We start from the raw sequence: 25,021 nt of genomic DNA, 5'->3' as shown, positions 1-25,021 counted from the left end.
TCAGATGATGATTTTAGGGGATTTAAAGATCAGTTTGGTTTTACAAACTAAGAACTTTTTAGTCTGACTTTGCAGTCTAATAATAAAAATGGTAACAAGTTATTAAAAAACTGATTAAAAATTAAGACGTGTCTTATAGTCTATAGTGTCTTATAGTCCATAAAATATAGTAAATCATGATTATAAGCTCTGTATGAAAGCATCTAACATGTAAACTACTTGAAATTTGCTAAAGGGCAATCATACATTTGTGCTGCAGTCATTATTTTCATAGGTATTTGCATATCAAAAGACCACAAAAACATACACAGAATGTGTTAACTTTATTTACACAGATCAGTAAGAACCCTCAATACTGCATAAATAAAGGACGACCAACAAGAGCACATTACACCAAGCAACTGATCAATAATGAGTACGCCATCTACAAACAGCACTGTACTCCATTCATCGGTCTGAGACATCATTTGTGCTGCTGCTCAGAAACTCTCAGGTACAGTTCTACTTTTTCCCAATGCGAATTCCGGGTCCTGAGTAGTTCGTGGTGGTGGTACCAGTAACTTTTTTTACATGTGGCTCTCGGGTGTGTACCAATTATCCTCTACGAGATTCAGGTCTAGCAAATATGCCATCTCCAACATCTTCAGTAGCCTAGAGATTGTACACTGAAGTGTGTGGACAACCCAAGGAGTTCAGGGGCAGCCTGATAGCACAAAATATGTCTTGTAGTGGCGTGATTTCAATAGTGGTACATCAGTTACACTGCTCTTTATACAAGTTTTATTGCATGAATAACAATGAGCTCTTTTTGGCATACTGGTGTCATCAGGTGCTCCTATGTGTAATATCAAGGCTGCCATTGTCTGAATTTTTGTTCAGACATAGGAAAAGTAACACACAAAAACTGACTAATCCAAGTTGTCAAGAAGGAAAACTGACTAATCTAAAAATGAGGTATAACAGTACATCTACAACGAACATTCACGTAATATCCACATACAAATTCCAGCAAAGACAGCATATGGCAGTATCAACATTACACGTAAGAACACCTGGCGATGGCAATACGCTGAAATGAGTTCACTGTGATTTACACAATAAAATTCATATAAAGAGTAATGTAACTAGGCAATTTGAAAAGTTTGCAAATTAAGGTTGATACCAGAGGCTTGAAAAGGCTGAGAAATTCTTCTGCTACTGAATAGTAATGAGCGGTGTATAACAGAACTAGTGTAGGACTTCTTGCATTGTGAACAGCAAGCAACTAGTATTTGTAAGCCAATAACGGGGCTCATTGGTGTCACCTATGATTTAGCCACTGTGGGGAAATATCCTGGTAAAGAAGACCATATAGTGATTACTGGGGAAGCTGGTAACAATTGAAGTTCAAGGTGACATCAGGACATAGCTGAAAATGCTCTTCACATTAAATGGGAAGACTGTGTTGTAGTTTGAGCAAATACGAAAGGCTTTAGATGAAGTGTTCCATCAAACACTAAATGTAGAGCTCCAGGGGTGAGACAGTCACAAATGGGTGTGACTGACATGTCATTCTCTCACTCACACACACACACACACACACACACACACACACACACACACACACACACCTGAATGTTTCCAGTAAGCGGTTATTTGCACAAATTGTTTCCGGAGGAATTCAACATAGTCAGAACCCTGTCTGTCCAATCTTTGTGATGTGCAGTGTTTTAATTTGGCCTTTTTTTATGGTAAATGTTTCTGAACAACTGCAGTTTTAGCAGCACAAAAACAAAAATCAAAGAGTACTTGGACTTTGTCAAAACATAAGAAGCCTATTAAATATGATAAGCTTCTCATACAACAATAGTAAGTTGGAAATTGAAAGGCACTTCTACAGGTAGGTTGTGGTTAACAGAACATTATTAGTTACGAATAGAAACTGAACAGATGTGTCTAGAGCAGCGGTTCTCAACCTTTCTGGAGACCATTAAGCGTGGTGTAATCAGTGTTACTATTTTATGCTCCAGTTCCCAGAAGTCAAGTCTTATTAAACCTCCTCTCAATAATTTGTTTTGAACAGACCCTGTTGAGAGATACGAACAGAGGACTAGTTTACTAACAGTAAGTTTTGTAAAGGAGAAACTATTATGAGATTATACTTAGAAGATTGAATGGCTCATGGATAAACCTTTGTGACTTTTATATATTGGTTTCTGAAATCTCCTGTACTTGTCTCAAGTGGCTGGGAGGGGGTGGGGGGCAGGGGGGCAGAGGAACACCTTATTATTTGCATAAAATGGCTTGACTAAGCATGCGACTGATTTCTGAAGTTTATTGGCTTCATTTGCGTATAGGAGACAGCTACAAACTTACCGCCTTACCTTGTTATTATTCTGTTAACTTCTTATAACTTGACAAAATTTAGCATTAAGGTTGATAAAATGAGTAAAAGTCCTGTACGAAAGCTGGATACAATTCAGTAATTTAAATGTTTACTGAACCATTGTTAAATACTTCAAGTGCAACAGGAGATTGATTTGTGAGCTCCATCAAGAATGCACTAAGTTTGGCTCACCACATTGCTGCTCAGAGTTATAGTTTGACAGATAGGTTGTTGGTAAGTTTTCAAGGTCAACGAATAAATGCAGAAATTTCAGAAAGCTGATGCTGTTGCATTTCAGAGTTAAAGTCCCGCGTGTCTTGACTTACTCATCTTGCGAAGCAAACTGACCCAGGCCAATAAGCTGCTGTCCTTATATAGCCCTAATCTGTCATTGCAGAAACCACAAAATTACAGAAACTGTACACATTAGTATAAAAAGTACACATCTAAAACTTTATTTGATTCAAACTTGGCTGCCAATTTCTTTGAGCTGTTAATAAGTGACAGTTCAATTGTCTTAATATCACTCGATCTAGCATAATGTCTTTTGTCTATTGCATATCAATTTTATACTGAATAAATATTACATTAAATTTATCACTACTAAAATTATTACACATGAATTAAGGTTAGAATTTCACTGGCTTTCTGTGGTGATGTTAAGCTTTTTGCTGTGGTCTTGATTTTTTGGTTATTTGCATCTTATTCAGTGAAATGGTCAAGCAGTATTTACTATTATCTATTTTAAACATAAGGAGAACCAAAACTCTACAGATAGTTATCATAGTCTATTATACAATACTGCCGCTAAACTTATTGTTTTGCAATTTATTTTGCACTAGAATGTAATTTTTAAACCTCGGAATAAACATTTGACTAAAACTCAGACTGTACAACTTCAACAGAAATTCTGAAGCTGTGTTCTGGTAATGCTATTCAATTGATATTAGTTGACACTTTGTTTGTGAAGACTGCTTAAAATGAAACTTCCTGGCAGATTAAAACTGTGTGCCAGAGCGAGACTGGAGCTCAGGGCCTCTGCCTTTCGCAGGCAAGTTCTCTACCAACAGAGCTACCCAAGCACAACTCACGCCCTGTCCTCACAGCTTTACTTCCATCAGTAACTCATCTCCTATCTTCCAAACTTCACAGAAGCTCTCGTCCAAAACTTGCAGAACCAGCACTCCTGGAAGAAAGGATATTGTGGAGACATGGCCTGGGGGATGTTTGCAGAATCAAGTTTTCACTCTGTAATGGAGTGTGAACTGATATGAAACCTCATGGCAGATTGTGTGTCTTTCTTCCAGGAGAGCTAGTTCTGCAAGTTTCGCAGGAGAGCTTCTGTGAAATTTGGAAGGTAGGACACAAGGTGCTGGCAGAAGTAAAGCTGTAAGGACGGGGCGTGAATCATGCTTGGGTAGCTCAGTTGGTACAGCACTTGCCGGCGAAAGGCAAAGGTTCCGAGTTTGAGTCTTGATGCAACACACAGTTTTAATCTGTCAGGAGGTTTCATATCAGCACACAATCTGTTGCAGAGTGAAAACTTCAATCTCGAAACTGCTTAAGATGTTTAGAACTTATTAATATTACACACATTCATACCTTCCATCATCAATATCTTTTAACTAGACTTACTGTTATATCCACAGAGTCAATATTTATACCTGCTTCCTTGTCTTGTTTCTCTCTTTCATGTGGTACCAATGCCTATTCTGTGTCTTTATTAGTACAGCTTTTGCTTATGTGGCAGCTGTGAAATGGTGATTGTGAGTTAACGGGTATTTCGCTCTCATTTAAGTACATGGCCAAAAGAGATAGCCTTCCAGGAATTGTGAAACAAATCCTGTTGTCCAGGACCATGTGCCACAAAGAGCACAGATTCGGCACGAGATGGGGAAATTCACAAGCGTCTATTGTGCTGAATGAGGCCAGGCTGATTAGGCCTAAGCAGTGTAGTGTGCGAGTGAGACAGATGAGAACCTACGTCATAGGGAAACTCCGTTGGAGCTGCTTGTGCCCAGGGAGGTGTATCAGTGTTAAATATGGTGGACCTAAGATAGGCCATAAAGGGAAACATTTATGGAAACTAGTTAATTCTGCAGTAATTCAGCAAATGAAGCCACAGTAATTTTAATCTACCATCTTTCTTAAATTTTCATGGTGATCCCAATAAAACTTGAATATTGATCATATCTATAATAGTTTAGGATTTATCGTTAAAGTGAAATTAACAAGTTTTTTTAACAAAGACCTGAATGCTAAAGTCTGAATGCTTTGGTCGATCTTAACGATTGTCATTTCATGTAAAAATGCATCATTAAAATGACAAATGTTGTAAATATCAACTCCATAACTTTATTTGTTTAAAAGATGTAGTAGATTTAAATTATCAGTATTTTCAGTTAAGCATCAGATCATCATTTCCCCCTACAAAAGACAATGAACGATGACAGCATGACACCTTACTGAATCATTACGTAATAGAATATTTGTTGTAAGGTTTAGTGCATAATAGTTACTTTTGTTCTTTATTTATTTATCAGAAAGCACACTGTTGCAAGGCTCCTGGCCATGAAATTCAAAGTTAAGAAGGGAATTGTATTGGTTTTAAGAAAAAGAATTTAACATTTATTATGTAATGAATATTATTGTTACTTTATTTAGAATGCGAAGGTGGTCAAGCTTTGATTATTTAAATATTTTAAAATGTAAAATAATGTAGAATACGGTGTAGCCAATCAGACAGATGGCTTCACAGAAGGGAAATGCATTAGTCAGTTGAGTGACGATGTTTAGCACATTGGGAGATGCGGCCGGAGATGGGCAGAGGGACAGTGCCGGGGGAGACGCAAAAGTGGACGGTCAGTCTTTAGGTAGTTAGGAAGTGAAACGACTTAGAAAATTTCATGTTGTGTGGTATCACGCGACTCAGTCTCTGAGCGGTGAACAGCCATGTGCCTGGTGTGAACTCTAACTCTTCATGTAGATAACAAAGAGGACTATTGGACTTGTATTTCACGATGAGATTGTGAATGAGTGAACTGTGTAAAATGAAAATGGGCTCAAGTGTAACAGTAACTCTAAATATGACCCCTTTTGTAATTAGTTTGCTTTCTGAATAAACTTTATTCTAACCAAACCACAACTGTGTGGCCTACATCCTTTATGGGTCATTAATTTAGCTACCGATATTATTATATGTTATATTAACTTTGTATGTTTCGTACAATTTTGCAAACTTGCCATCAACCAGACAACTTAACCAAAGGGTCACAAGTGCCTAATTTAGGGCATGTAATGCGACACGTGTGGTTCAACCCCTAGACGAGTCTGAGCCAAGACATTTCGACGAAGAGGAACTGCATGTGCGCCTGAACATCTTTGGGATGTTAGCTCACAAATGGGTGCTGGCCCGAGATAGGAATTTGAAAGGTGTTAGCTGAGGGATAAGAATCTTGCAAAGTGTTGGAATAGGATTGGATTTTGGAAAGTGTTAGTTGCAGAGTCGAGGGGCATGAAAGGGAAGCAGTGGTTGGGAAAGGAGTGAGACAGGGTTGTAGCCTCTCCCCGATGTTATTCAATCTGTATATTGAGCAAGCAGTAAAGGAAACAAAAGAAAAATTTTGAGTAGGTATTAAAATTCATGGAGAAGAAGTAAGAACTTTGAGGTTTGCCGATGACATTGTAATTCTATCAGAGACAGCAAAGGACTTGGAAGAGCAGTTGAACGGAATGGACAGTGTCTTGAAAGGAGGATATAAGATGAACATCAACAAAAGCAAAACGAGGATAATGGAATGTAGTCAAATTAAATCGGGTGATGCTGAGGGAATTAGATTAGGAAATCAGACACTTAAAGTAGTAAAGGAGTTTTGCTATTTAGGGAGTAAAATAACTGATGATGGTCGAAGTAGAGAGAATATAAAATGTAGACTGGCAATGGCAAGGAAATCGTTTCTGAAGAAGAGAAATTTGTTAACATCGAGTATAGATTTAAGTGTCAGGAAGTCGTTTCTGAAAGTATTTGTATGGAGTGTAGCCATGTATGGAAGTGAAACATGGACGATAACTAGTTTGGACAAGAAGAGAATAGAAGCTTTCGAAATGTGGTGCTACAGAAGAATGCTGAAGATAAGGTGGGTAGATCATATAACTAATGAGGAGGTACTGAATAGGATTGGGGAGAAGAGAAGTTTGTGGCACAACTTGACTAGAAGAAGGGATCGGTTGGTAGGACATGTTTTGAGGCATCAAGGGATCACAAATTTAGCATTGGAGGGCAGCGTGGAGGGTAAAAATCGTAGAGGGAGACCAAGTGATGAATACACTAAGCAGATTCAGAAGGATGTAGGTTGCAGTAGGTACTGGGAGATGAAGAAGCTTGCACATGATAGAGTAGCATGGAGAGCTGCATCAAACCAGTCTCAGGACTGAAGACCACAACAACAACAACATAGTTGCAGAATATGAACTTTGAAAAGTTTTAGAACTGGATTTGAATTCTGGAAAGTGTTTCCACAAGTACTATCTGAACATCGATAGCGAGGACCTCTCACAAAAGTTACATGTGAGATCAGTTCAAGACTGAATATTAGGCCTCTTTCATAGTTGTGAAATTACAATTGTACAATGTTAACGACATCTGTGATGTAGGTCCCAAGTCTGTGGCAGTTTACGCAATTTGTGTGGGGGCTGTGAAACAAGAATTTTGCAACAGTTGTGTGCACAGAGTTTTTGCAGTGGTTAGGAGTGATAAAAAAGTAACGCAGAGGAACAGGTGATATTGAAAGCACGTGGTTCCAGTTAGCAGTGGCATCTTCAACGGCGATTCGTCATGCAGCGGTGGTTGCAGTACCACAGCAGTGGCTACGAGATCTTCAGTGTCGGCTTCAACTGCAACATTGGGAGCAATACCATGGCAGAAGGATCCAGCACGACAAAGCTAAGTACCTGCGCTGATATCGAGATTATGTATGATTCTGTAGTTCAATAGCCAATAATAGACGTCGCTAATATTAAGGAGGCGGCCAGTTTGTGTGGGTCGAAAATACTAGTGAGCCGCTTAGCCCGAAGTCAGAGCGGGAGAGCATGACCGGCAATGAGTTTAGTAGGACAAATAGTCTGAAATCAGGCAAGGGACATGAATTTGGGAGAGACATGATGTCGCAATTAATGCAAATGATGAGAGGATAGGAATCCAAAATTGAATCTGTTAAAGCCGATATGGGTCACATAAATTTAAAAATTGATTCGGTTCAATCCAAAATAGCTTTGGTTGTGGAAGACGAAGCAGGTAAAATTGCTGGTGTAATCGAGGAACTGATAGACAGAAAATTAAAAACCATTTGGGATGAAATGGGCAAACTTTCTGATGAACTTGGGATACTTGAATAGGTAAAGGGGAGAAAGAAGTACATAAATAAAGGAACAAATAGCATCTGGCATTAAAATTGAAAATGGTGAAGTTAAAAAGCAAATCAATGAAATAAAAAGCAAACTGAATTCTTTAGCTGCACATCAAATCCCTACAGTGATCAGTGTTCTGTGGATGAACTCGGGAACTGTCAAATGTTTTGGAGACGGCGGGAAATATCACACAGTAAATTTTCTAACAGCACGCAGGGATGGTTTTATAAGGGGAATGTCTGACAAGGCGAATATAAAATTCGTGAAAATATATTTGGAAGGTGAACCACAATCGTGGGCAAATATACACAGTGATTCTTTCATTACCTATGAAATATTTGAAAGCAGTTTTGTGAACAGCTTCTGGAGTGAAGCAAAGCAAATGTGAGTCGAAAATGAGTTTCTGAACGGGCCAACATTTAAATATGGGAACGGGTTGTTGTGACAATTTTGTAAACGTGAACATGCGAGATTAATGCATGTGAAATATCCATTGGGAGTGCTTACTGAAATTACGATGTTGAAAAGGTGGTTACCAGAAAATTTGCAGTGGGATCTAGTGCACAGTCCTAGCAATCCAACCGACAAATTTTTGGACTTTGTACAAAAATTAGAACAGGCGTTGAAAATTAAACCACAACATAAGCAGACAAATGGTTTTCAGAGTGGAAACCATAACTACAGTCTGAGTAACTACTATGAAAGACATCCAGGAAGTTATCAACGGAACGCAAACAGCAGTTTTGAAAAGGGAAACGGTAACAGGAACACATCCAATGATAAATTTCAAAGCATTAATGGGAACGGATACTTTCATGACAGGGACCGACACCAAGAACATAGATTTGAAGGACTGGCACCTGGTGAAATGAACCACTGTGATAGGAGATCGGAAAACTAAGTTTTGCTGCATCTCAGGTCTGGTGATGGCAAAACAAACCAGCAATGAACAGGATGTGAATAAATGGAAATGTGATAGGTGTCAATAAAACGGCAGAAAGGCGTCAGAAATTTGAAAAGAAATTAGTAAGAGATGAGAATCAAATAGGTAAATTTTCAAATCAGATCATACATAAAAGGTAATCCTAAGATAATGAAAGATAACGATAAAGGCGATGATGACAATTTAGGGCTAAATGATCTGTTTTATGAATGTGAGATGAAAGAGTGTGAATGTTAATACAATGACAGATTCTATGCGTCAAGAGGAGGCTGAGGTGGAGCTGAATTTGGTGGAGTGAGATGGTATAGAAAATCCTAAAGAGGTACAAACCAGCGGTAACAGTTATAGTGATGAAGGTGATGATGTTTCAGATGATATTGTGACAGTGAAATTTGTTAAGGAGGTTAGTATGGGTGATGTAGCATTAGTCTCATCAGCTGTTGATGAATTTGTGTGTGTGCTGGTGGATATTGGTGAATTAGTTTTGACGGAAGGTAGTAATGATGTTTTATGTGCTGAAGTTACCAAAATTGAAGCTGCTGGAATTGATACTTCAGAGGAAGAAATCTGTGCGCATCTTTCTACTAGTGGAGGTGAACCCTAAATTTTGGATGGAACTATGGATCTTGAATGTTTGTTTGAGAGTGAATGTGGACCTGAATTTGACGTGCGACCTGAAATTAATGTGCTGCAGGAGCATGTAGGAAAGGAAAAGGTATAATGCTCAGGTTTAAATCAAAATGCAGTGGAATTTAATGGTACTGTTGATCCTGAAATTGCACGAAGCTGTAGCTACAATTTATGTGATGTAATGGCAGAGGATGGTGAAACTATGTACAGTTCTTGTATTGGTGATTTGTCTTTGGAGATAAATGAGGTTTCACATAGCAAGTTGTATGATGTATCAGCGGCTGTTGAAAGTGCTGTTTGTGAAGGTGTTTTTAATGAAGTAAAAAGTAATGCTTTATTTCATGATAATTATGTTGTAGCTACTAATGTTGATAATTTTAAGGGAGAATACACAGAGTTTGATTCTAATATAGAAAGTGATATTTGGACAGAATGATATCTTGAGGAGAAATGTGATTTTACTGTAACTGATTGGCGATGGTACGGTAGAAGATTACGATTGTTATTGTCTCATTTGTGGACTCGGGAGAAGTTTAAGATAGCAAGAGGTCTAGAAGGGAGAAAAAATGAAATTGGGGCAAAAGAAGCATTTAATGAATTATTTTGGGATGATTATGAAATTGAGGGGTGGAATACGTACATTCATTTGAGGATGTTCTAAACAGCGTGAAAAGTAACGCAACTGGATATTCGCCCTCGGAGGTGATGACAGGAGTCAAACCAAAATTTGTATTGGCAGAAACTGTGGAGTTCTCGCAGTGCCAAGCTGAGTTGGCCAATGAGAGGGAGCAGGCGGTAAAATCCCATATCAGCACAAACCAATTAAATACAAAATAGGAAACAAAGACCTAGCACATAGGAAAGAAAAGTCCAGCGAAATGGATGTAGAAATAAAAAAGTTGTTTGAGCTGTACTATGGGGCATCTGTAGTGGTAGAATGTCAGCTCCCTAATGCCTACCGACTCAAGTACTCTGTTTCAAGAAAATTTCTAGGATTAAGAAATGTGACAAAATTGAGAAGGGGAAAGTAGGTTAAGAAATAAGTGTATCTGTGATTAGATTATAAGATTATTTGGAGGGGTAATTTGCAATGTTTTATTTCAGGATTTATTGTAGCTGATTTGTTATTTCATAGCATAAGAATATTTTTTGGCACGAGGTCTGTGCAATTACAGAGAGATAGTTTAGGCGCACATCTGGGTGCAAGGAGATCGGAGAACTCCATTATTTGGTGAATGGTATCAAGTCAAAAATCAGTGCACAGTATGTGTATAAATTAGGTTTTTGGGGGTATATTAGGGATTTATTTATGTGTATATATGTGTTAGGCTTAAGTTTTCTGATGGTTTTATGTTTGTTGTAATTTCCAAATTATAAGTTATGGTCACGCGAATTTTGGTGCATGGAGGTTGGAGAAATTTGGAAAATGAAAATTAATAATGCTTACCTAGGAAGACAGATGTATGTTTATCTACTTATTTGAGAATATTTTAGGGGAATAATTTCTTGTTGTATGGAGTAACAATTTAAGTACGCAGCTTCACTGCAGGGAATTAAACAAGGGATGAGATTTGTTCATATTTGTTGTTAGTTTTGAGTCTAAGGGAGTTATTTAAATTAAAAGAAAATATTAATTTGTCGATGAAGTCGATTGTAAACCTGTCATGAGATGCATGTCTCTAGTGGAACTTGAATAACGTGTCAGAATAATTGAAGAATTTATGATCATCTTGCAAACGCTGTAAATCAATTGTTTACTGCATAGTTTAGACCTGTCTGTATCAATTCCACCGGGGGAGTGTTCAGTGTAGATTCTGGATAGTATCTACACCCAATTCAAATTTCAACAGATTTGTTCCCACAAAACGATGGTGACGGAATGCTGAGCCACACAGAATTTTGGCGGGTTACTTGGCTTCAGTGGATGGTAGACGGTCAGTCTTTAGGTAGCTAGGAAGTGAAATGACTTAGAAAAATTTCATGTTGTATGGTATCGCGGGACTCAGCCTCTGAGCGGTGAACAGCCACATGCCTGGTGTGAACTCTAACTCTTCGTGTGGATAACAAGGTGGAGAATTGGACTTGCATTTCGCGATGAGATTGTGAATAAGTGAACTGTGTAAAATGGAAATGCGCTAAAGTGTAACAGTAACTCTAAATAGGTTATTAGTTTGCTTTCTGAATAAACTTTATTCTAACCAAATCACAACTGTGTGGCCTACATCCTTTATGCGTCGTTTATTTAGCTACCGATATTATTATTAGTGTTATTATATGTTATATTAACTTTGTATGTTTCATACAATTTCGCAAACTTGCCATCAGCCAGGTGACTTAACCAAAGGGTCACAAGTGTCTAATTTAGGGCGTGTAATGTGACACGTGCGGTTCAACCCCTAGACGAGTTAGAGACAAGACATTTTGACAAAGAAGAACCGCATGTGAGCCCGAACATCTCTGGGATGTTAGCTAGCATGATATCTCCGAATATCTGCCATGGCAGCACCTTGATGCCATATTCATATCCGCAACAGCCACTAGCATGGAGACACACTCCCTGCACCCTCACAGACCACCTGCTGTCCACGTGACTGCTGGCTTTACTTCATGGTGCATATACTCCACCAATAGCGGAGGGTCAAGCATCATCTGCTGCTCAAGCAGACAGCTCCACAACCTGCCTCCTCACAGATTATGCTTGCCTCTGTTGGGACTTGTTCCACATAGTGGCACCCCTCAAACCAGTGCATGTCTAGCCATGTCCTGTCTGTCATCTCACAGCTTCAATATTTAGATGAGGGAGGTGGAGTCTTTCATCAAAGTCCTGAGCTGCCTCAGCCTATGACCTTTATTCAGAATGTTGTTAGTTGTTTGGATCAAACCATGACCTACTTTAGTTGAAGACAAAGTCGCTAAACATAAAATAGCAATAACATCGTAACAAAATACATTAAGTTAAAGTACATGTGCTAGTAGAACATTTTCATCTGCTGAATACTGAAATGATCACTTGGGGTGGTCTGTTTAGTCAACCTACTAGATACCAATATGGAAAATATATCTAACTACTAGGACATCTGGTAGAGGTGCTGCAAGCCACCTGGTATAAAAACTATGGCCAGGTGCCCTGTAAGCTGGCCGCCAGACCCAATGACACGCCAGCTGCAGCCTGTATTGTTTACATATCGGAGTACTGGGTTCTATACATATGCCTGCATCTTACACTGACGCCAGTGTGCCCTTCACAATGAACTGTACAATTCTTCAGTTTGCATCTGTTTTGCTCTTCTGACTTTGCCTGTATCCACTGCCACTGGAATCTTGCTTGGACTTGGACTGCAATGGGGCTTCTTCTCAGGACTTACCTGTCTTAGCCCATGATGAACTTACCATCTTCCAGGTTTATGATGCCACACTTATCTCATGTGCCAGTAGCTTGTTTTATATGAAAATAAATGTTGGGTGCTGTCTACAAAAGCCTGAGTTATCAACCAAGTAATGAAGTTCTCGCCCATGTTACAATGTGTTAACTAGGATAATGCTGTAGACCCTAGCAATGAATTAGAATCAGTAGCAGCACTGGGATTTGAACCCATGTCTCCTGCTTACTATCCACACCACAATGGTACTTCAGCTACCACAGCTACATGGATTACCCTAGTACATCTCCCTTCCTGATATGAATCCCAACTCACGTTTCAGCCCATTATATTCCCCTTCAAAATTCACATCAATATTGCCAAGGCTCTCCAATATTGGAATAGCAACCTAGCAATGGGCAACATGGGGTTAATGCTGCCTGTACCTTAGCCATAGATTATATATTAATCATATACAGTTGATGTTCCTGAGGCATATTGAGTCTCACATTTATCTACAATAATGACTCAGTATTTATCAGAAACAACTGTAAATGAGTAATATGTCACCTATGACTGAGGTACAGGCAGGGTGAACTGCATTTTGCTCACAGCTAAGGTGCTATTAAAATATTGGAGAGCCTTCGGCAATACTAATGCAAGTTTAAAAGGGGAATAGCAATGGGCTGAGGCATAGTTGGAATTTGTATTAAGAAGGAAGACAGCTGTGGCAGTCGAAGTGCCAGTGTGGTTTAACAGCTGCTGCATCTGCCTAGTAAGCAGGAGACCGAGGTTCAAATGCCGATGCTGGTATAAATTTTTATTCACTGCTTCAACCTACATCATTATCATAGATAAAGGTGAGGAATGTCAGCTGTATATGATTAATATGTTAGCTCATTACTTCTTCATAAGCTGAATCACCACATGAGAAGCTATACTTTACAAGAGTATTGAAACAAATTTTCAATCTTTTATGAAGCTAATTTCTCTAATGTTAGTTTCTGAAACAAGCAGCATGAAGTATCAGTGAGCTTCTGTCCATGTGTAGAATGGCTAAGGTGCATGTTCTGTCTGAGTTTGGTCGAGGGCAAATTGTCATGGCCCTGAAGCTCGGCATGAGCATTTTGGAAACCGCAAGACTTATCATGCGCTTTGGTGAGTGTCCAGACATCGTGGAATTTGGCAGCCACCCTTCATCACAGATGTCAAATGTCATAGGCACGGCAGACTGGAAAACAGGACAGGTGGTGAACTGTGGTGGAACTAACATCAGTGTTTCTTCATTTGCATTAATTGTTTATTAATTATCTTTCCCTGATCTTCCTACTTAGTTTGTTTCTTAACCATTCTTTGTTTCTAAATGTTTTATAACTAAAACAATATTCTGAAATAGTTTTTGCCCTGGACCCAGCAATTTTCCATTACTTGACAGGAGTTCATCTCTCGTCTGCACTTTCATTTTCATGTCTGTGGACTTCTTGCACAGCCATCTCTTAGTGCAGAGTTTTGAGTGACCTTCCTCCCTGTGCTACTAATTTCACACTTTTCCTGTCTACCTACAGAAAAAAAGACTATGTTTCAAGATTTCTGGTACGGTTTACACAATACTTTTTTTTTCCTTGTAAGTAGTCATTATTTTTTTACCAGTCTGTAAATTAGTTCGTACATAGAGAGCAATCTATTTTAAAAATGTCCACGTACTATAGTAACAGAAATGAAATTACTGTCATGAAATCATATGGATATTTTGCAAAAAACAATTAATTTTAACTTGCCATATCCATCAGGCTTTCAAACTCTTCCAGGCGAGTTAACATATCTTCTATTGTTTCCATTACTGGAGATATCTAAAATCAGAAAGACAAATAATCAACAGGTAATACTTGCTATGTGACATTTTATTTTGATATTAATCTACATCTATACTAATAGTAAAACAGTAAAATTGTAAAACAGCCATGTATGAGCACATTAATCTTGAAACTACTAGATGACTTTTCATGAGGTTTTCACAGGTAACTTGAGCATAGCTTGCAGCAATGAATAGGCTTTATTTGATCAAAACCAAAGCAAGGGAGAAAAAAAGACATTACGGTTTGTAGCTTTATGCAAATTCTGCTAGGCTTAGTATTTTGGACATTTAATCATCATGGCCTTGTACACCAAAGAACCAATAGATGGTGGAGTTAGTTTATTAGAACACAAAAGAACCATGGGTGCTGTTCGTTTTTTTAACTCGGTGACAGATGTATTTTTGGAAGTGTACATCACTGAAGGAATTAAGCATCACAATGTTATCTTTACAAACACAAATTAACAACGAGTTTACTTGGCTTGTATATACAGAGTTACTGATTTCATTTTGTGTATTAAAAACTTAGCAACATAGCTTTTCTTCTTTCAGTGAGTTTTAGTTACATAAGTTGCTTGGAAAAACAAATTTATTAAGTTTCCTTTGTGATCGGGGCACCTGCTCATTACATTCTGTTTAAGAATAAAAATACCTACAAAATTGTCAAATCTTTCTGAATACACTAGAAGGGTTAAAAGACTGAAGACTACGCAATCTCAAGGAACCAATGAAGATCCTGAGGCAAGACTTGTTACAGCTTGAGAACATGAGGCTTTAACTCGCTTTTTGGAAACTCCTACTGAAAATGGGGCATGACGTAAATACGATTGAGAGTGTCGCACATTATCTCGCTCCTCGGAGCCCTTCACTCACAGAGGCTTAAGCCTACTTCTCTCCAATGTAACATCACAGAAGGATGATAGGTGAGAGGTGGTGCATGTGAATGAATTTTTATACCCCAAATCCGACTTATTCCTAACAATTTACCATTTTGCTTTGAATGTGTACAATTGCAGATGACTTTATTTTGTGCCAGTACCATAAACAAAACACAAGGCCAGACACTACATGTTGTGGGTGTAGACATTGGTGAGAGTTGATTTTCATATGGCCAGCTCTACGTGGCTCTCTCTGGTGTTACTGAAGCATGCAAGCTCTTTGTCCATGTCCCTAATCATAGAACTTCAAACATTGTATACAATAAATCTTTACAAGTCTAAAATAAGTTACATATGTATGAAGTCTAGGGCACCATAAACCTGGGCATCACCAGGTATCTCATCTATCACAAATATTATAATAACCATACCTACTATACGAAAATAAATGTGCTTGGTTAAAATGCAAAAGAGATGAACATATCATTACGCAGTCATAAGCATTTAGCCTTAATGAATCATATTGTGCAGCTCCATTCAATGATAGCTTGTAGGTTTCAGGCAGTAGCACTTTGTACTGAAGGTTGGATTAAATGAAACTAGATGTTTAAAAATCTTAGTGTCCAGATAAAATGCAAACATAAAATTTAGTCAAAACATTACTATGCTGCTTAAGAATTCAGTTCAACTTACTCTTCACCCAGTATTAGCTTTCACTGCATTCATATGGTTCCCACAACTTTTAGTACTGTTTCAGTCTCACTTACATTGCACAATAATTTTCAAAAAGTAAAGCAACAAAATATAATGATAAATATGTTTAACAAAGTAAACACCATGAACAGTGCATAGCCATTACCTAAACTTAAAGCAGACAACTCTTCCTTGTCCTGATAGTTTTTTGCATTTACAAGACAAGATATATATATTTTAAATGTTTGTGTTGAACAATAAAAAAGCAGCTTTTGGGAGAATTGTTCACACAATTGTAATCATTGATATAAATAACTTTATACCCCTGTTTGAATTCCATAAGAAGTAATTTCCATGGTGTAAAAATCTAATGAGAAGTTAAATGGTGTGCAGCAGCGTAATGAGATCCTACAAATGGCCAAACAATAAGTGAAGTCAATGTTAATCAACTATCCATTCTACAAGTTATACACATTGTCTTTTCTGGTACTGCAAACGCTTAGTTACCTTTGCTGATGCTTACATAGTTGAACACGTTTTATATTATTTACTGAAATTTGTACAGAAGATAGTGTTGTGTCCATATCTAAGAATGTTTGAAGGATCTTTTCTAGTATATAAAAAGTATTTGAATATATGTAAGAAGAAATGAAACTGTATGTTTCCTTTTATTGATGAAATGATGTAGATCCTGATATAGACATCTATATCAGGATCAGAGTAACAAAGTGATGTCAATTTGTTGTTACAAGCAACCACGATACAGCATTTCGCAGGTTGCAAGAGTCTTTCCATTTTCCCAAGAAATTTCACAGTTAGCTGTAAACGTTCTGTAAAAGAAATCTACTGGACAAAGACGAATGTATATGTTTGTGGTTTGTTTTTGTGTGTGTGGGGGGGAGGGGGGGTATGGCCCCTCAGAGGTGGTGACGTTTCAGCATCCTTACAAATATCAGTAGGAAGAAACTGGTTAAAATGACGTGACACATGGAAGAACAAATCAGTCTTACACAAGAACTTGGTCTCTCTCCCCCCCCCCCCCCCCCCCCCCCTGCATCAGTCATAGGCATCTACAGAATCACACTGTTATTCTCATGCGGATATATCTTCTAACTTAATGCATCTCATTAACTCCTTCATTGGCCAACATGTGCTGAACTTTATGAATATATGTGTGTGTTAATGTAAATATTTCATCTGATAGTTTTCTTACTTTGGCAGAAATGGTTGATGGTACAGATTTCACAGGCAGTAAGAACATGATAACAGATACATTTAGGACTTCAGTCTCCTCTTTTGAAACCTTAACCACTAGTGACTGTTTGTCTATAATACTGTAAGATAAATGGTGATGATAAGCATAAATAAATGGGGAAAGATTTCACATTTAGCACAAAGGTATTGCTCTATTATGCTCTTTGTATTAAATTACAAAAAATGAACACTTGTTTTTCTTTATAACCACACACAGTTCCTTAACAGCTAAATGAGCTAGTTGGTTTTTGATTAGATATGATAGTTCATCTCAATATATCATCTTCTACATAACATCTACTCAATGCCAACTTGAAGTGCTAATGGGATGTTTAACCTTGATATAATTTCTATTTGAAACACAAATGTAATTCTTTAGTGTTCCCTGGCATACACCACAAATGAAGGGTCTAGCGGACAATACGAGCCAATGGTATATTCTTTGAAACGTGACATACGTTATACAGATGGTGACTTCAACATTTCCGTTATAGCAGTTGTTTGTGTGTGTTGTTTACAATATGTTATTTAGTTCTTGTGGGAGGTGGATTAGACACATTGTTTAGTAGATCTATATGCATCCAGTGGAAATGGTGAGTGTACTGAAGATGGTGATAATGTCGTTCCTGATTAAAGTTACGTAGTAGCCCCTCCCTCCCCACCCCCTTGCATTTTTTGTAGTTTATGTACAGTATATGTACATAATGTACATCAAAACATTTGGGGACATGTCCCGTATCTAATATATGTTTCCTGATGTTACCTTGCAGTTTTAGATTTTATGACAAAGAGTGTGTTAAGTGCAATTAGACATGGCGTGAACGTAAACATTACGCTAAGCTACATGTCAGGCTGTTAGCACGATCTTTTTTTGGCTTTTACACATGTTAGCTTCACCAACTCTCAACCAAACTACCATCTTCCAACCTAATGTAGAACTCAGGCTATGATACAGAACAGTTTGTCAGCACAACCAAGATTTCAGTGGAATGGGTGTGTCCAATAACACACACTAGCCCATTTGTGTTATGACTGATAAGTGCAATGTTGGCATTTTTCATCTATTTAAACTGAGGGTTGACATTATGTTGGGAAGGTGACAGTTCAGATGTAAGTTGTGGAGCCAGTAACTGTATCATAACAATCTTCTTAGGCCCCTCTTTTTTTCAAGCAGTCCATATTTATATTTATGTCTCTCATGAAAATCTCAATTTTCCTATTGTGAGCTTATATTTTCAACTTTTTAATATGACCGAAATGATTAATAACAAGAACATCTCTAGCCAAAAACCACCTATTCCTGTTGAGATCCCATTAATTTGTCAGTTTTTATTTTTCCGTAAGGTTTTGTCTTGTTAGTGACATTGACTGGTCTTTTCTTAAGGCTCGAATCTTTGGTGTCTATCATGTTGTTTACTAATTCTCAAATGAAATGACAAAAACTAAAATAAAGTTGTGTGTTCATAAATCATAGGAAACTACTATACTCACTAAGTGTAGTTGATTTGATTGAGTTTCAGGAGTGACTTTTCCCTCCTTGTTTGTTATTTGTGGGAAAGCGATGTGGAAAGTCTGTAACCTCTACAGGACGTGTTCTCACGAGGCAGAAAGACGTGAGTGGTAAGAGGGAAATCACATACTTCCCTTGGAACAACAAGCACAGCAGCATCTGATCCACAGTGGGCAGCTGCTAATAGCATCTGCATCCATGTTAGGAGGGGCTGACATTTTGAGGGGAAGGCAATGGAATGCCATCCAAACATGTCCTAGAGAACCACATGGATACATTCACTTGTAAATGTTGTGGAGTTTTGAATAGTTTTCCAATCAGATCTCTGGGGGTGGGGGAGAGAGAACAGTTTTGAGCAGATACATGTTAAAGCTGAAGAAAACAAATGTTGGAATGTTCAAAGCATATACGAAGCAGGAAATCTAGCAAATGTGGTCCAAGAAATGAGGCGAGTCAGTATTGATATATTAGGTATAACAGTCACATGGTGGGTTGATAGTGGAGATTGTTCTACTGTTGGCGGGGTACACTATTTTATTCTGGGAACCAGTACCAAAATCATATTAGAGAGTGGGCGTTATACTCTCCCCAGTGCATTTCCAAGAGTGTTATAAAATTCAAGGGAATGCACTAATTGTCGACAAAAATGAGCAAGAAGCAGACACTTTCTACAACCAAATCAAGGAAGTACCTACCCTCACAAAACATCATGAAATTAATATTAATAGTGGGAGACTTCAACGCCAAACTGGAAAATGGCAGATTTGAAGATCTGGTTGGACGTTTTTGTATAGGAGTATTAGTGAGAAAGATGATTGCAACTGCAATTCAGGAAGAAAACATGGTCACCAATAGTTCATTCAAATTACCAACTCAATGACTATATACATCGTAATCAGGTAGAATACATTTTAAGCAACAAGTGTTTTGGGACTTCAGTAAAGCTGATCCACTTATCCTGGACCACTTACACTATCTGATTGTATACTCACTGTTTCTCTAAAGATAAAACTCCACCTCAGCAAAGACACCCCATGAAAAACTCAAACAGTCTGAACACAGAAGTGAAGTGGCCTTGTGTATCACCAGTAAAATAGTAACTACAGGACACCTCTGGTCCAGAAAACTGCACCAAAGTATGGGAAGAGAGAAGAAACATTATGATAACCACCACTCAGTATAAACTGGGATATAAAACAAGAGATGGATGACATGATGATGAACACTGAAACAGGAGAGCCCAGACAGATCAAAACAATTACAACAATATTCAGAAACTTATAATGTCAGAAATTACTGAAGTAAAAAATGAATAGGCTAGTTACAATGCAAGTGTGAAGAAATTAAAGCCTTAAAAGCTTCACCTGGTAAGTTTGGTTTACATGAAAGCTGGAAGAAACTGCTGGGATATAAAGAAGAAAAAATGTCTCGTAAAATTTTTCTTGATGATGCAGCAAAGAAAGAGACGTTGGAATACTATATTAGGAACACTTTTTTAGAGACAGATCAAATGTTGAGATTTCTAGGAATGACAATCTAACAGAATCTCCAATTATGAAAGCCATACAAAACACAGAAACCAATAAAATAACAGAAGCCGATGACACTCCAGTGGACTCATTAGCCTTCTTGATGAAGAAGTTCAGTCTTACACAGGTTACTAACAAAATTTATGACACAGGTCACTGCCTTACCCAGGGACTGTATCATCTTCCATTCCCTTACCAAAAAAGAACAACATGGAAAACTGTGACAAACTCTTTAGTCTTATGAGGTACTCCTTTAAAATACACAACTTAACAAAAAGGTGAAGCACTCAGAAAACAAGGTCGGACGTCAATGTAACTTCATATACACACACACACACACACACACACACACACACACACACACACAGCGGGCTTGTAAATTACTGGAGCTGCAATTCGCTGTGGCTGGTAGAACAGTAACCAGAATGCATTAGTGTTGTTACCAGACCTGGTAGGGCATGTAAAGGGTATGAACAGTGGCAGATGGTGAGTGATCACTGTGAAAGACACAAAGATGCCCTGTACTTGTATGAGAAGGTGTTATCAGTACCTGACAGAGGTTGAAAGGAGTCTTATTGTGAGACTCCATTTGGACAGCTGGTGAAATCGTGCAGTGTCCAGGTTTGTAGGGCAGCTGTCACAGTGGCCCGACGTTGGACTGCATGCAGACATGAGGGTGGGCACATTCGTCATCAAGGTTCCAGTCAACTTTGTCTGACCACTGCAAGGGAGGACATCGTACTGTGCACCAAGAACATTATAACCCCTTCACATTCATGCCTGTGATCTAGGAACAAGTTGCTGACTCGAAACTTCCTGGCAGATTAAAACTGCGTGCTGGACTGAGCCTGAACTCGGGACCTTTGCCTTTCACGGGCAAGTGCTCTACCAACTGAGCTACCCAAGGACGACTCATATCGCGTCCTCACAGCTTTACTTCTGCCAGTACCTCGTCTCCTACCTTCCAAACTTTACAGAAGCTCTCCTGCAACCTTGCAGAAGACAGTTTTAATCTGCCGGGAAGTTTCATATCAGCGCACACTCCGCTGCAGAGTGAAAATCTCATTCTGGAAATATCCCCTAGGCTGTGGCTAAGCCATGTCTCCACAATATCCTTTCTTTCAGGAGTGCTAGTTCTGGAGGTTTGCAGGAGAGCTTCTGTAAAGTTTGGAAGGTAGGAGATGAGGTACTGGCAGAAGTAAAGCTGTGAAGACGGGGCGTGAGTCGTGCTCGGGTAGCTCAGTGGTAGAGCACTTTCCCGCGAAAGGAGGTCCCGAGTTCGAGTCTCGGTCCGGCACACAGTTTTAATCTGCCAGTAAGTTTCATATCAGTTGCTGACTCGAAACTTCCTGGCAGATTAAAACTTCGTGCTGGACCGAGCCTGAACTTGGGACCTTTGCCTTTCGCGGGCAAGTTCTCTACCAACTGAGCTCCGTTGCAGAGTGAAAATCTCATTCAAGTAGCTGACTCCTTTGAAAAATTCTATGTCACCTTGCACCATTGGTCAGAGACTAAAAGCAGCTGGATGGGAGAAGTACCATCCCACACACAGGCAGCTGTTAACGCTACCTTTGGAGCAGTGTGATGACTGGACGAATATACTGCTGATGAATGGCATTACACTGTGTTCAGTGGACAATTGCAGTTCTGGACTACTCAGGACGACTGTCGTCGGCAAATGTGGCAGTGACCTGGGGCGAGGTCCATCCTTCCGACATTTTGGCAAGGCACACGGGTGCTCAGTACGCCAACACATTCTGCATTCTTGTGTCACCTCTCGTGCGACAGGGTGCGCTGCCATTTTTCAACAGCACAATGCTCTTTCACACGTGACAAATGTCTGTGAGCTATCTGTGTAACTTCGAGGTCATCCCATGACCAGCAAAGCCCTCAGGTCTGTCCCTGGTAGAACACACATGGGGGCAGCTCGCACAGCAAACCCACTCCAGTGCCAGTACACAGTATATCAAGGGCCAGTTACAGCAGTTGAGGAGCATCTGCCTCTGGAAAGGATGCAACAGCTTTCTGAAACCCTACCCGACCGAATCAGTGCACACATCCATGCCAGGGGGGGGTGCAATGTCATACTTCTTTGTAAATCTCACTCAATTTTGTAGTCACTGGAATAACATCTCATAAACTTTCAAACTGTCAAGTTTAATTTTGTTTCTTCCTTCCTTTCTGTGTGCCACACTTTTTTGTCAGGCAGTGTTTTTCCAAGTGAGAGTCATCGGTGGGAAACAGCCTGGGATCAGGAAAGGTATAGGTGCAAGAGGAGCAACAGCTGCATTATATTTTTTGTGTGCAGACTGCTACGATAAGGATTAAAATGCAGGCCTTTGGTTTAGTGATCATGAAAAAGCCTTTTACAGTGTACATCATCATAAATTTACTGAAAATCTCAAAAGGGTTGATATAGATGAGAAAGACTTCAACTGCATACAGAATTTATATTTAAATCAGACAGCTAAGGTTACATGTGATGTTGAGGTCAGCGACTTTATTAATATCTGCAGAGAAGTCAATTATTCTTGGTGATATAGAAAAAAATGGATAAGGATTTATCGAGACTTCTTCAATAAAATTAACTATGCTGATGATACAGTATTAATTGGTTGTAATTCATGTATCTCCAAGAATTCCTCAACAGAGTAGGAGATTACAGCAGTAGTTTAGGTCTGAATACAAACACCAAAAAGACACATTTTATAAATGTCACATGACAGCCTTTACAAATGGAAATCTTTGACTCTGTGGCTCTTTAATAGAAAGTTTAAGAACCTTGGAACATGGCTCAAAGATGATTGGAAATCAGGAGATAAAATTTTACATGGAAAACTCTTGTAATGCTTTCACAAAATTCAAGAAAATTCTCACAAATACAGACCTAGATATTAACCTTACAGTTTGATTTGTGAGATGCTACATTTGGTACATACTTCTATACGCTTCAGCAGAATGGACACTTATAAGCCAACAACAAAGAAAATTAAGGACTTTGAAATGTAGATTTGCTGTAGAATGCTTAAAATACTGTGGACAGCAAGAATAACTAACACCAAAGTATTGTGACGAATCACACACTGCGAGAAATGTGAACACTATTTAAAAGAAGACATCCTGTATACCTAGGACACAGCTTATAGAACACCAAATATATTCTTCTACAGTTGGAAAATTGGTGTGCAAGAAGAAAAGGGCGAAGAAGAATGTTGTTTGATAACTAAGCGGTGAACAAGTTTACCAAGTGAAGATAAACTAGTAAATACAGCAGTTCAGAGACAGGATGCATTGTGTGGTTGACGTCATTGATTGATACGCACGAGAAGGAGATGATGTGATGTTGACAAAAAGCACTGGATGGAACAACAATGACAAGACTCCAAATGATGATGGACATATAGTTAATGATGAAAAAATTATATTCTAGTGCTGTGTACTGTTTCTTCTCTGATTAGACAGGCGTAATGACTGTATTTTTATGATAAATTATAAGGCGAACTATCCAAACTTCGTAGATAAATATATGGTTTACAGAGTAGTGACAATGCACTGCTGCGAATGACGTATTAACTCTCGCATACAAATGCGGAGAAACACAGTTGCGTGCGCAACTCCGTTTTTGCCACATTTTCTCGATAACTTACAGGTATTTATATCATATGCTGGCATCACAATACATCGAAATCCAAACTTTGCTATTCAAATTCTAAACTGTGATGCTGGGAAATATTAGGATCTCTTTTATTTAAATGTTTATTTAATATAAACAAATAATTAAAACACACGCAAAAATCGTTTAACTTTACTTCCAGTATGCCAACAGTATCAGGTCTTCTACTAATAGTTCCAATATATAGGTACGAGTGTGAGAGAGAGACAAAAAGACCTCGTTTATTGGCACTTTTTTCGCTTTACTTGCCTCTTTATTTACGTCAAGTTTAAAGTATGATGCGTAATCATCTGCTAAGTCGGTTATCATCTTTGCTCTAACAGAACAAAACTTTATGCTACCGACAGACACCTGTTCAAGAACAACAACATAAACACGTCGCGTGACGCAATCGGCGACCATAGAGTGTAGTAGTACGGTCAAGATCAGTCGTCACAGATGTACGCTTCGTACACAGCACGTACACAGCCAGTCTGTCGAGAAGCGTCTGTCGACCGAAGAAGTAACAATATTAACTCTGGAAATGACCCTAGAATATGCATTTGACTTGGTTCCGTGCTGGAGGTAGAGCTCTGGTGTCTGCTGATTCATATCCTGTCTCATACTGTAGTTAGCCAAAAGTTGCCGTCTGCCTGAGAGAAAACTGTTTATTGAAACTCAATGAAATTGGAATGCCTTCCTTAAAGCCCGGTCCACACGCAACGATGTCTGCGCAGACATCGGCGCAGATGTCTGTACATGCAAAAGATCGCTGCAAATGTGGTGTGTTCACACGACACAAACCCCAATCTACTACTCGCCCGCCATCTGTCGGTGTAGAAATGAAATATCAGTGGCAAGCGACTACGCTCCCCGTGAACGTCAAAATTTAATTCAGTTATTTTCAAATATAGAAATGGAGGAAGTTCTGTTGTGGTCTGTGGTCG

General features: G+C 38.7%; 1 protein-coding gene across 5 annotated transcripts in view; it reads right to left on the bottom strand.

The window, feature by feature from the left end:
* Window positions 1-24,488, bottom strand: part of LOC124612325 (biogenesis of lysosome-related organelles complex 1 subunit 4) — a 69,730-nt gene extending 45,242 nt beyond the window's left edge. For all 5 annotated transcript variants that reach the window (XR_006979528.1, XM_047140462.1, XM_047140461.1 and 2 more), the window contains exons 1-2: window positions 24,345-24,488; window positions 14,482-14,553 (exon numbers count right to left, since the gene is read on the bottom strand). Coding sequence is in view for 4 of the 5 variants with exons in the window: in XM_047140462.1 (XP_046996418.1) it covers window positions 14,482-14,553; window positions 24,345-24,404 (132 nt within the window). In the remaining variant the exon portion in view is untranslated. The remainder of the gene's footprint in view (window positions 1-14,481; window positions 14,554-24,344) is intronic.
* Window positions 24,489-25,021: the final 533 nt, after the last annotated feature.

The sequence above is a fragment of the Schistocerca americana genome, chromosome 4 (assembly GCF_021461395.2).
Source record: "Schistocerca americana isolate TAMUIC-IGC-003095 chromosome 4, iqSchAmer2.1, whole genome shotgun sequence".
Taxonomy (NCBI): Eukaryota; Metazoa; Arthropoda; class Insecta; order Orthoptera; family Acrididae; genus Schistocerca; species Schistocerca americana.
Note: the sequence above shows the minus strand (reverse complement) of the source record. Positions and strands in the feature narration are given on the sequence as shown.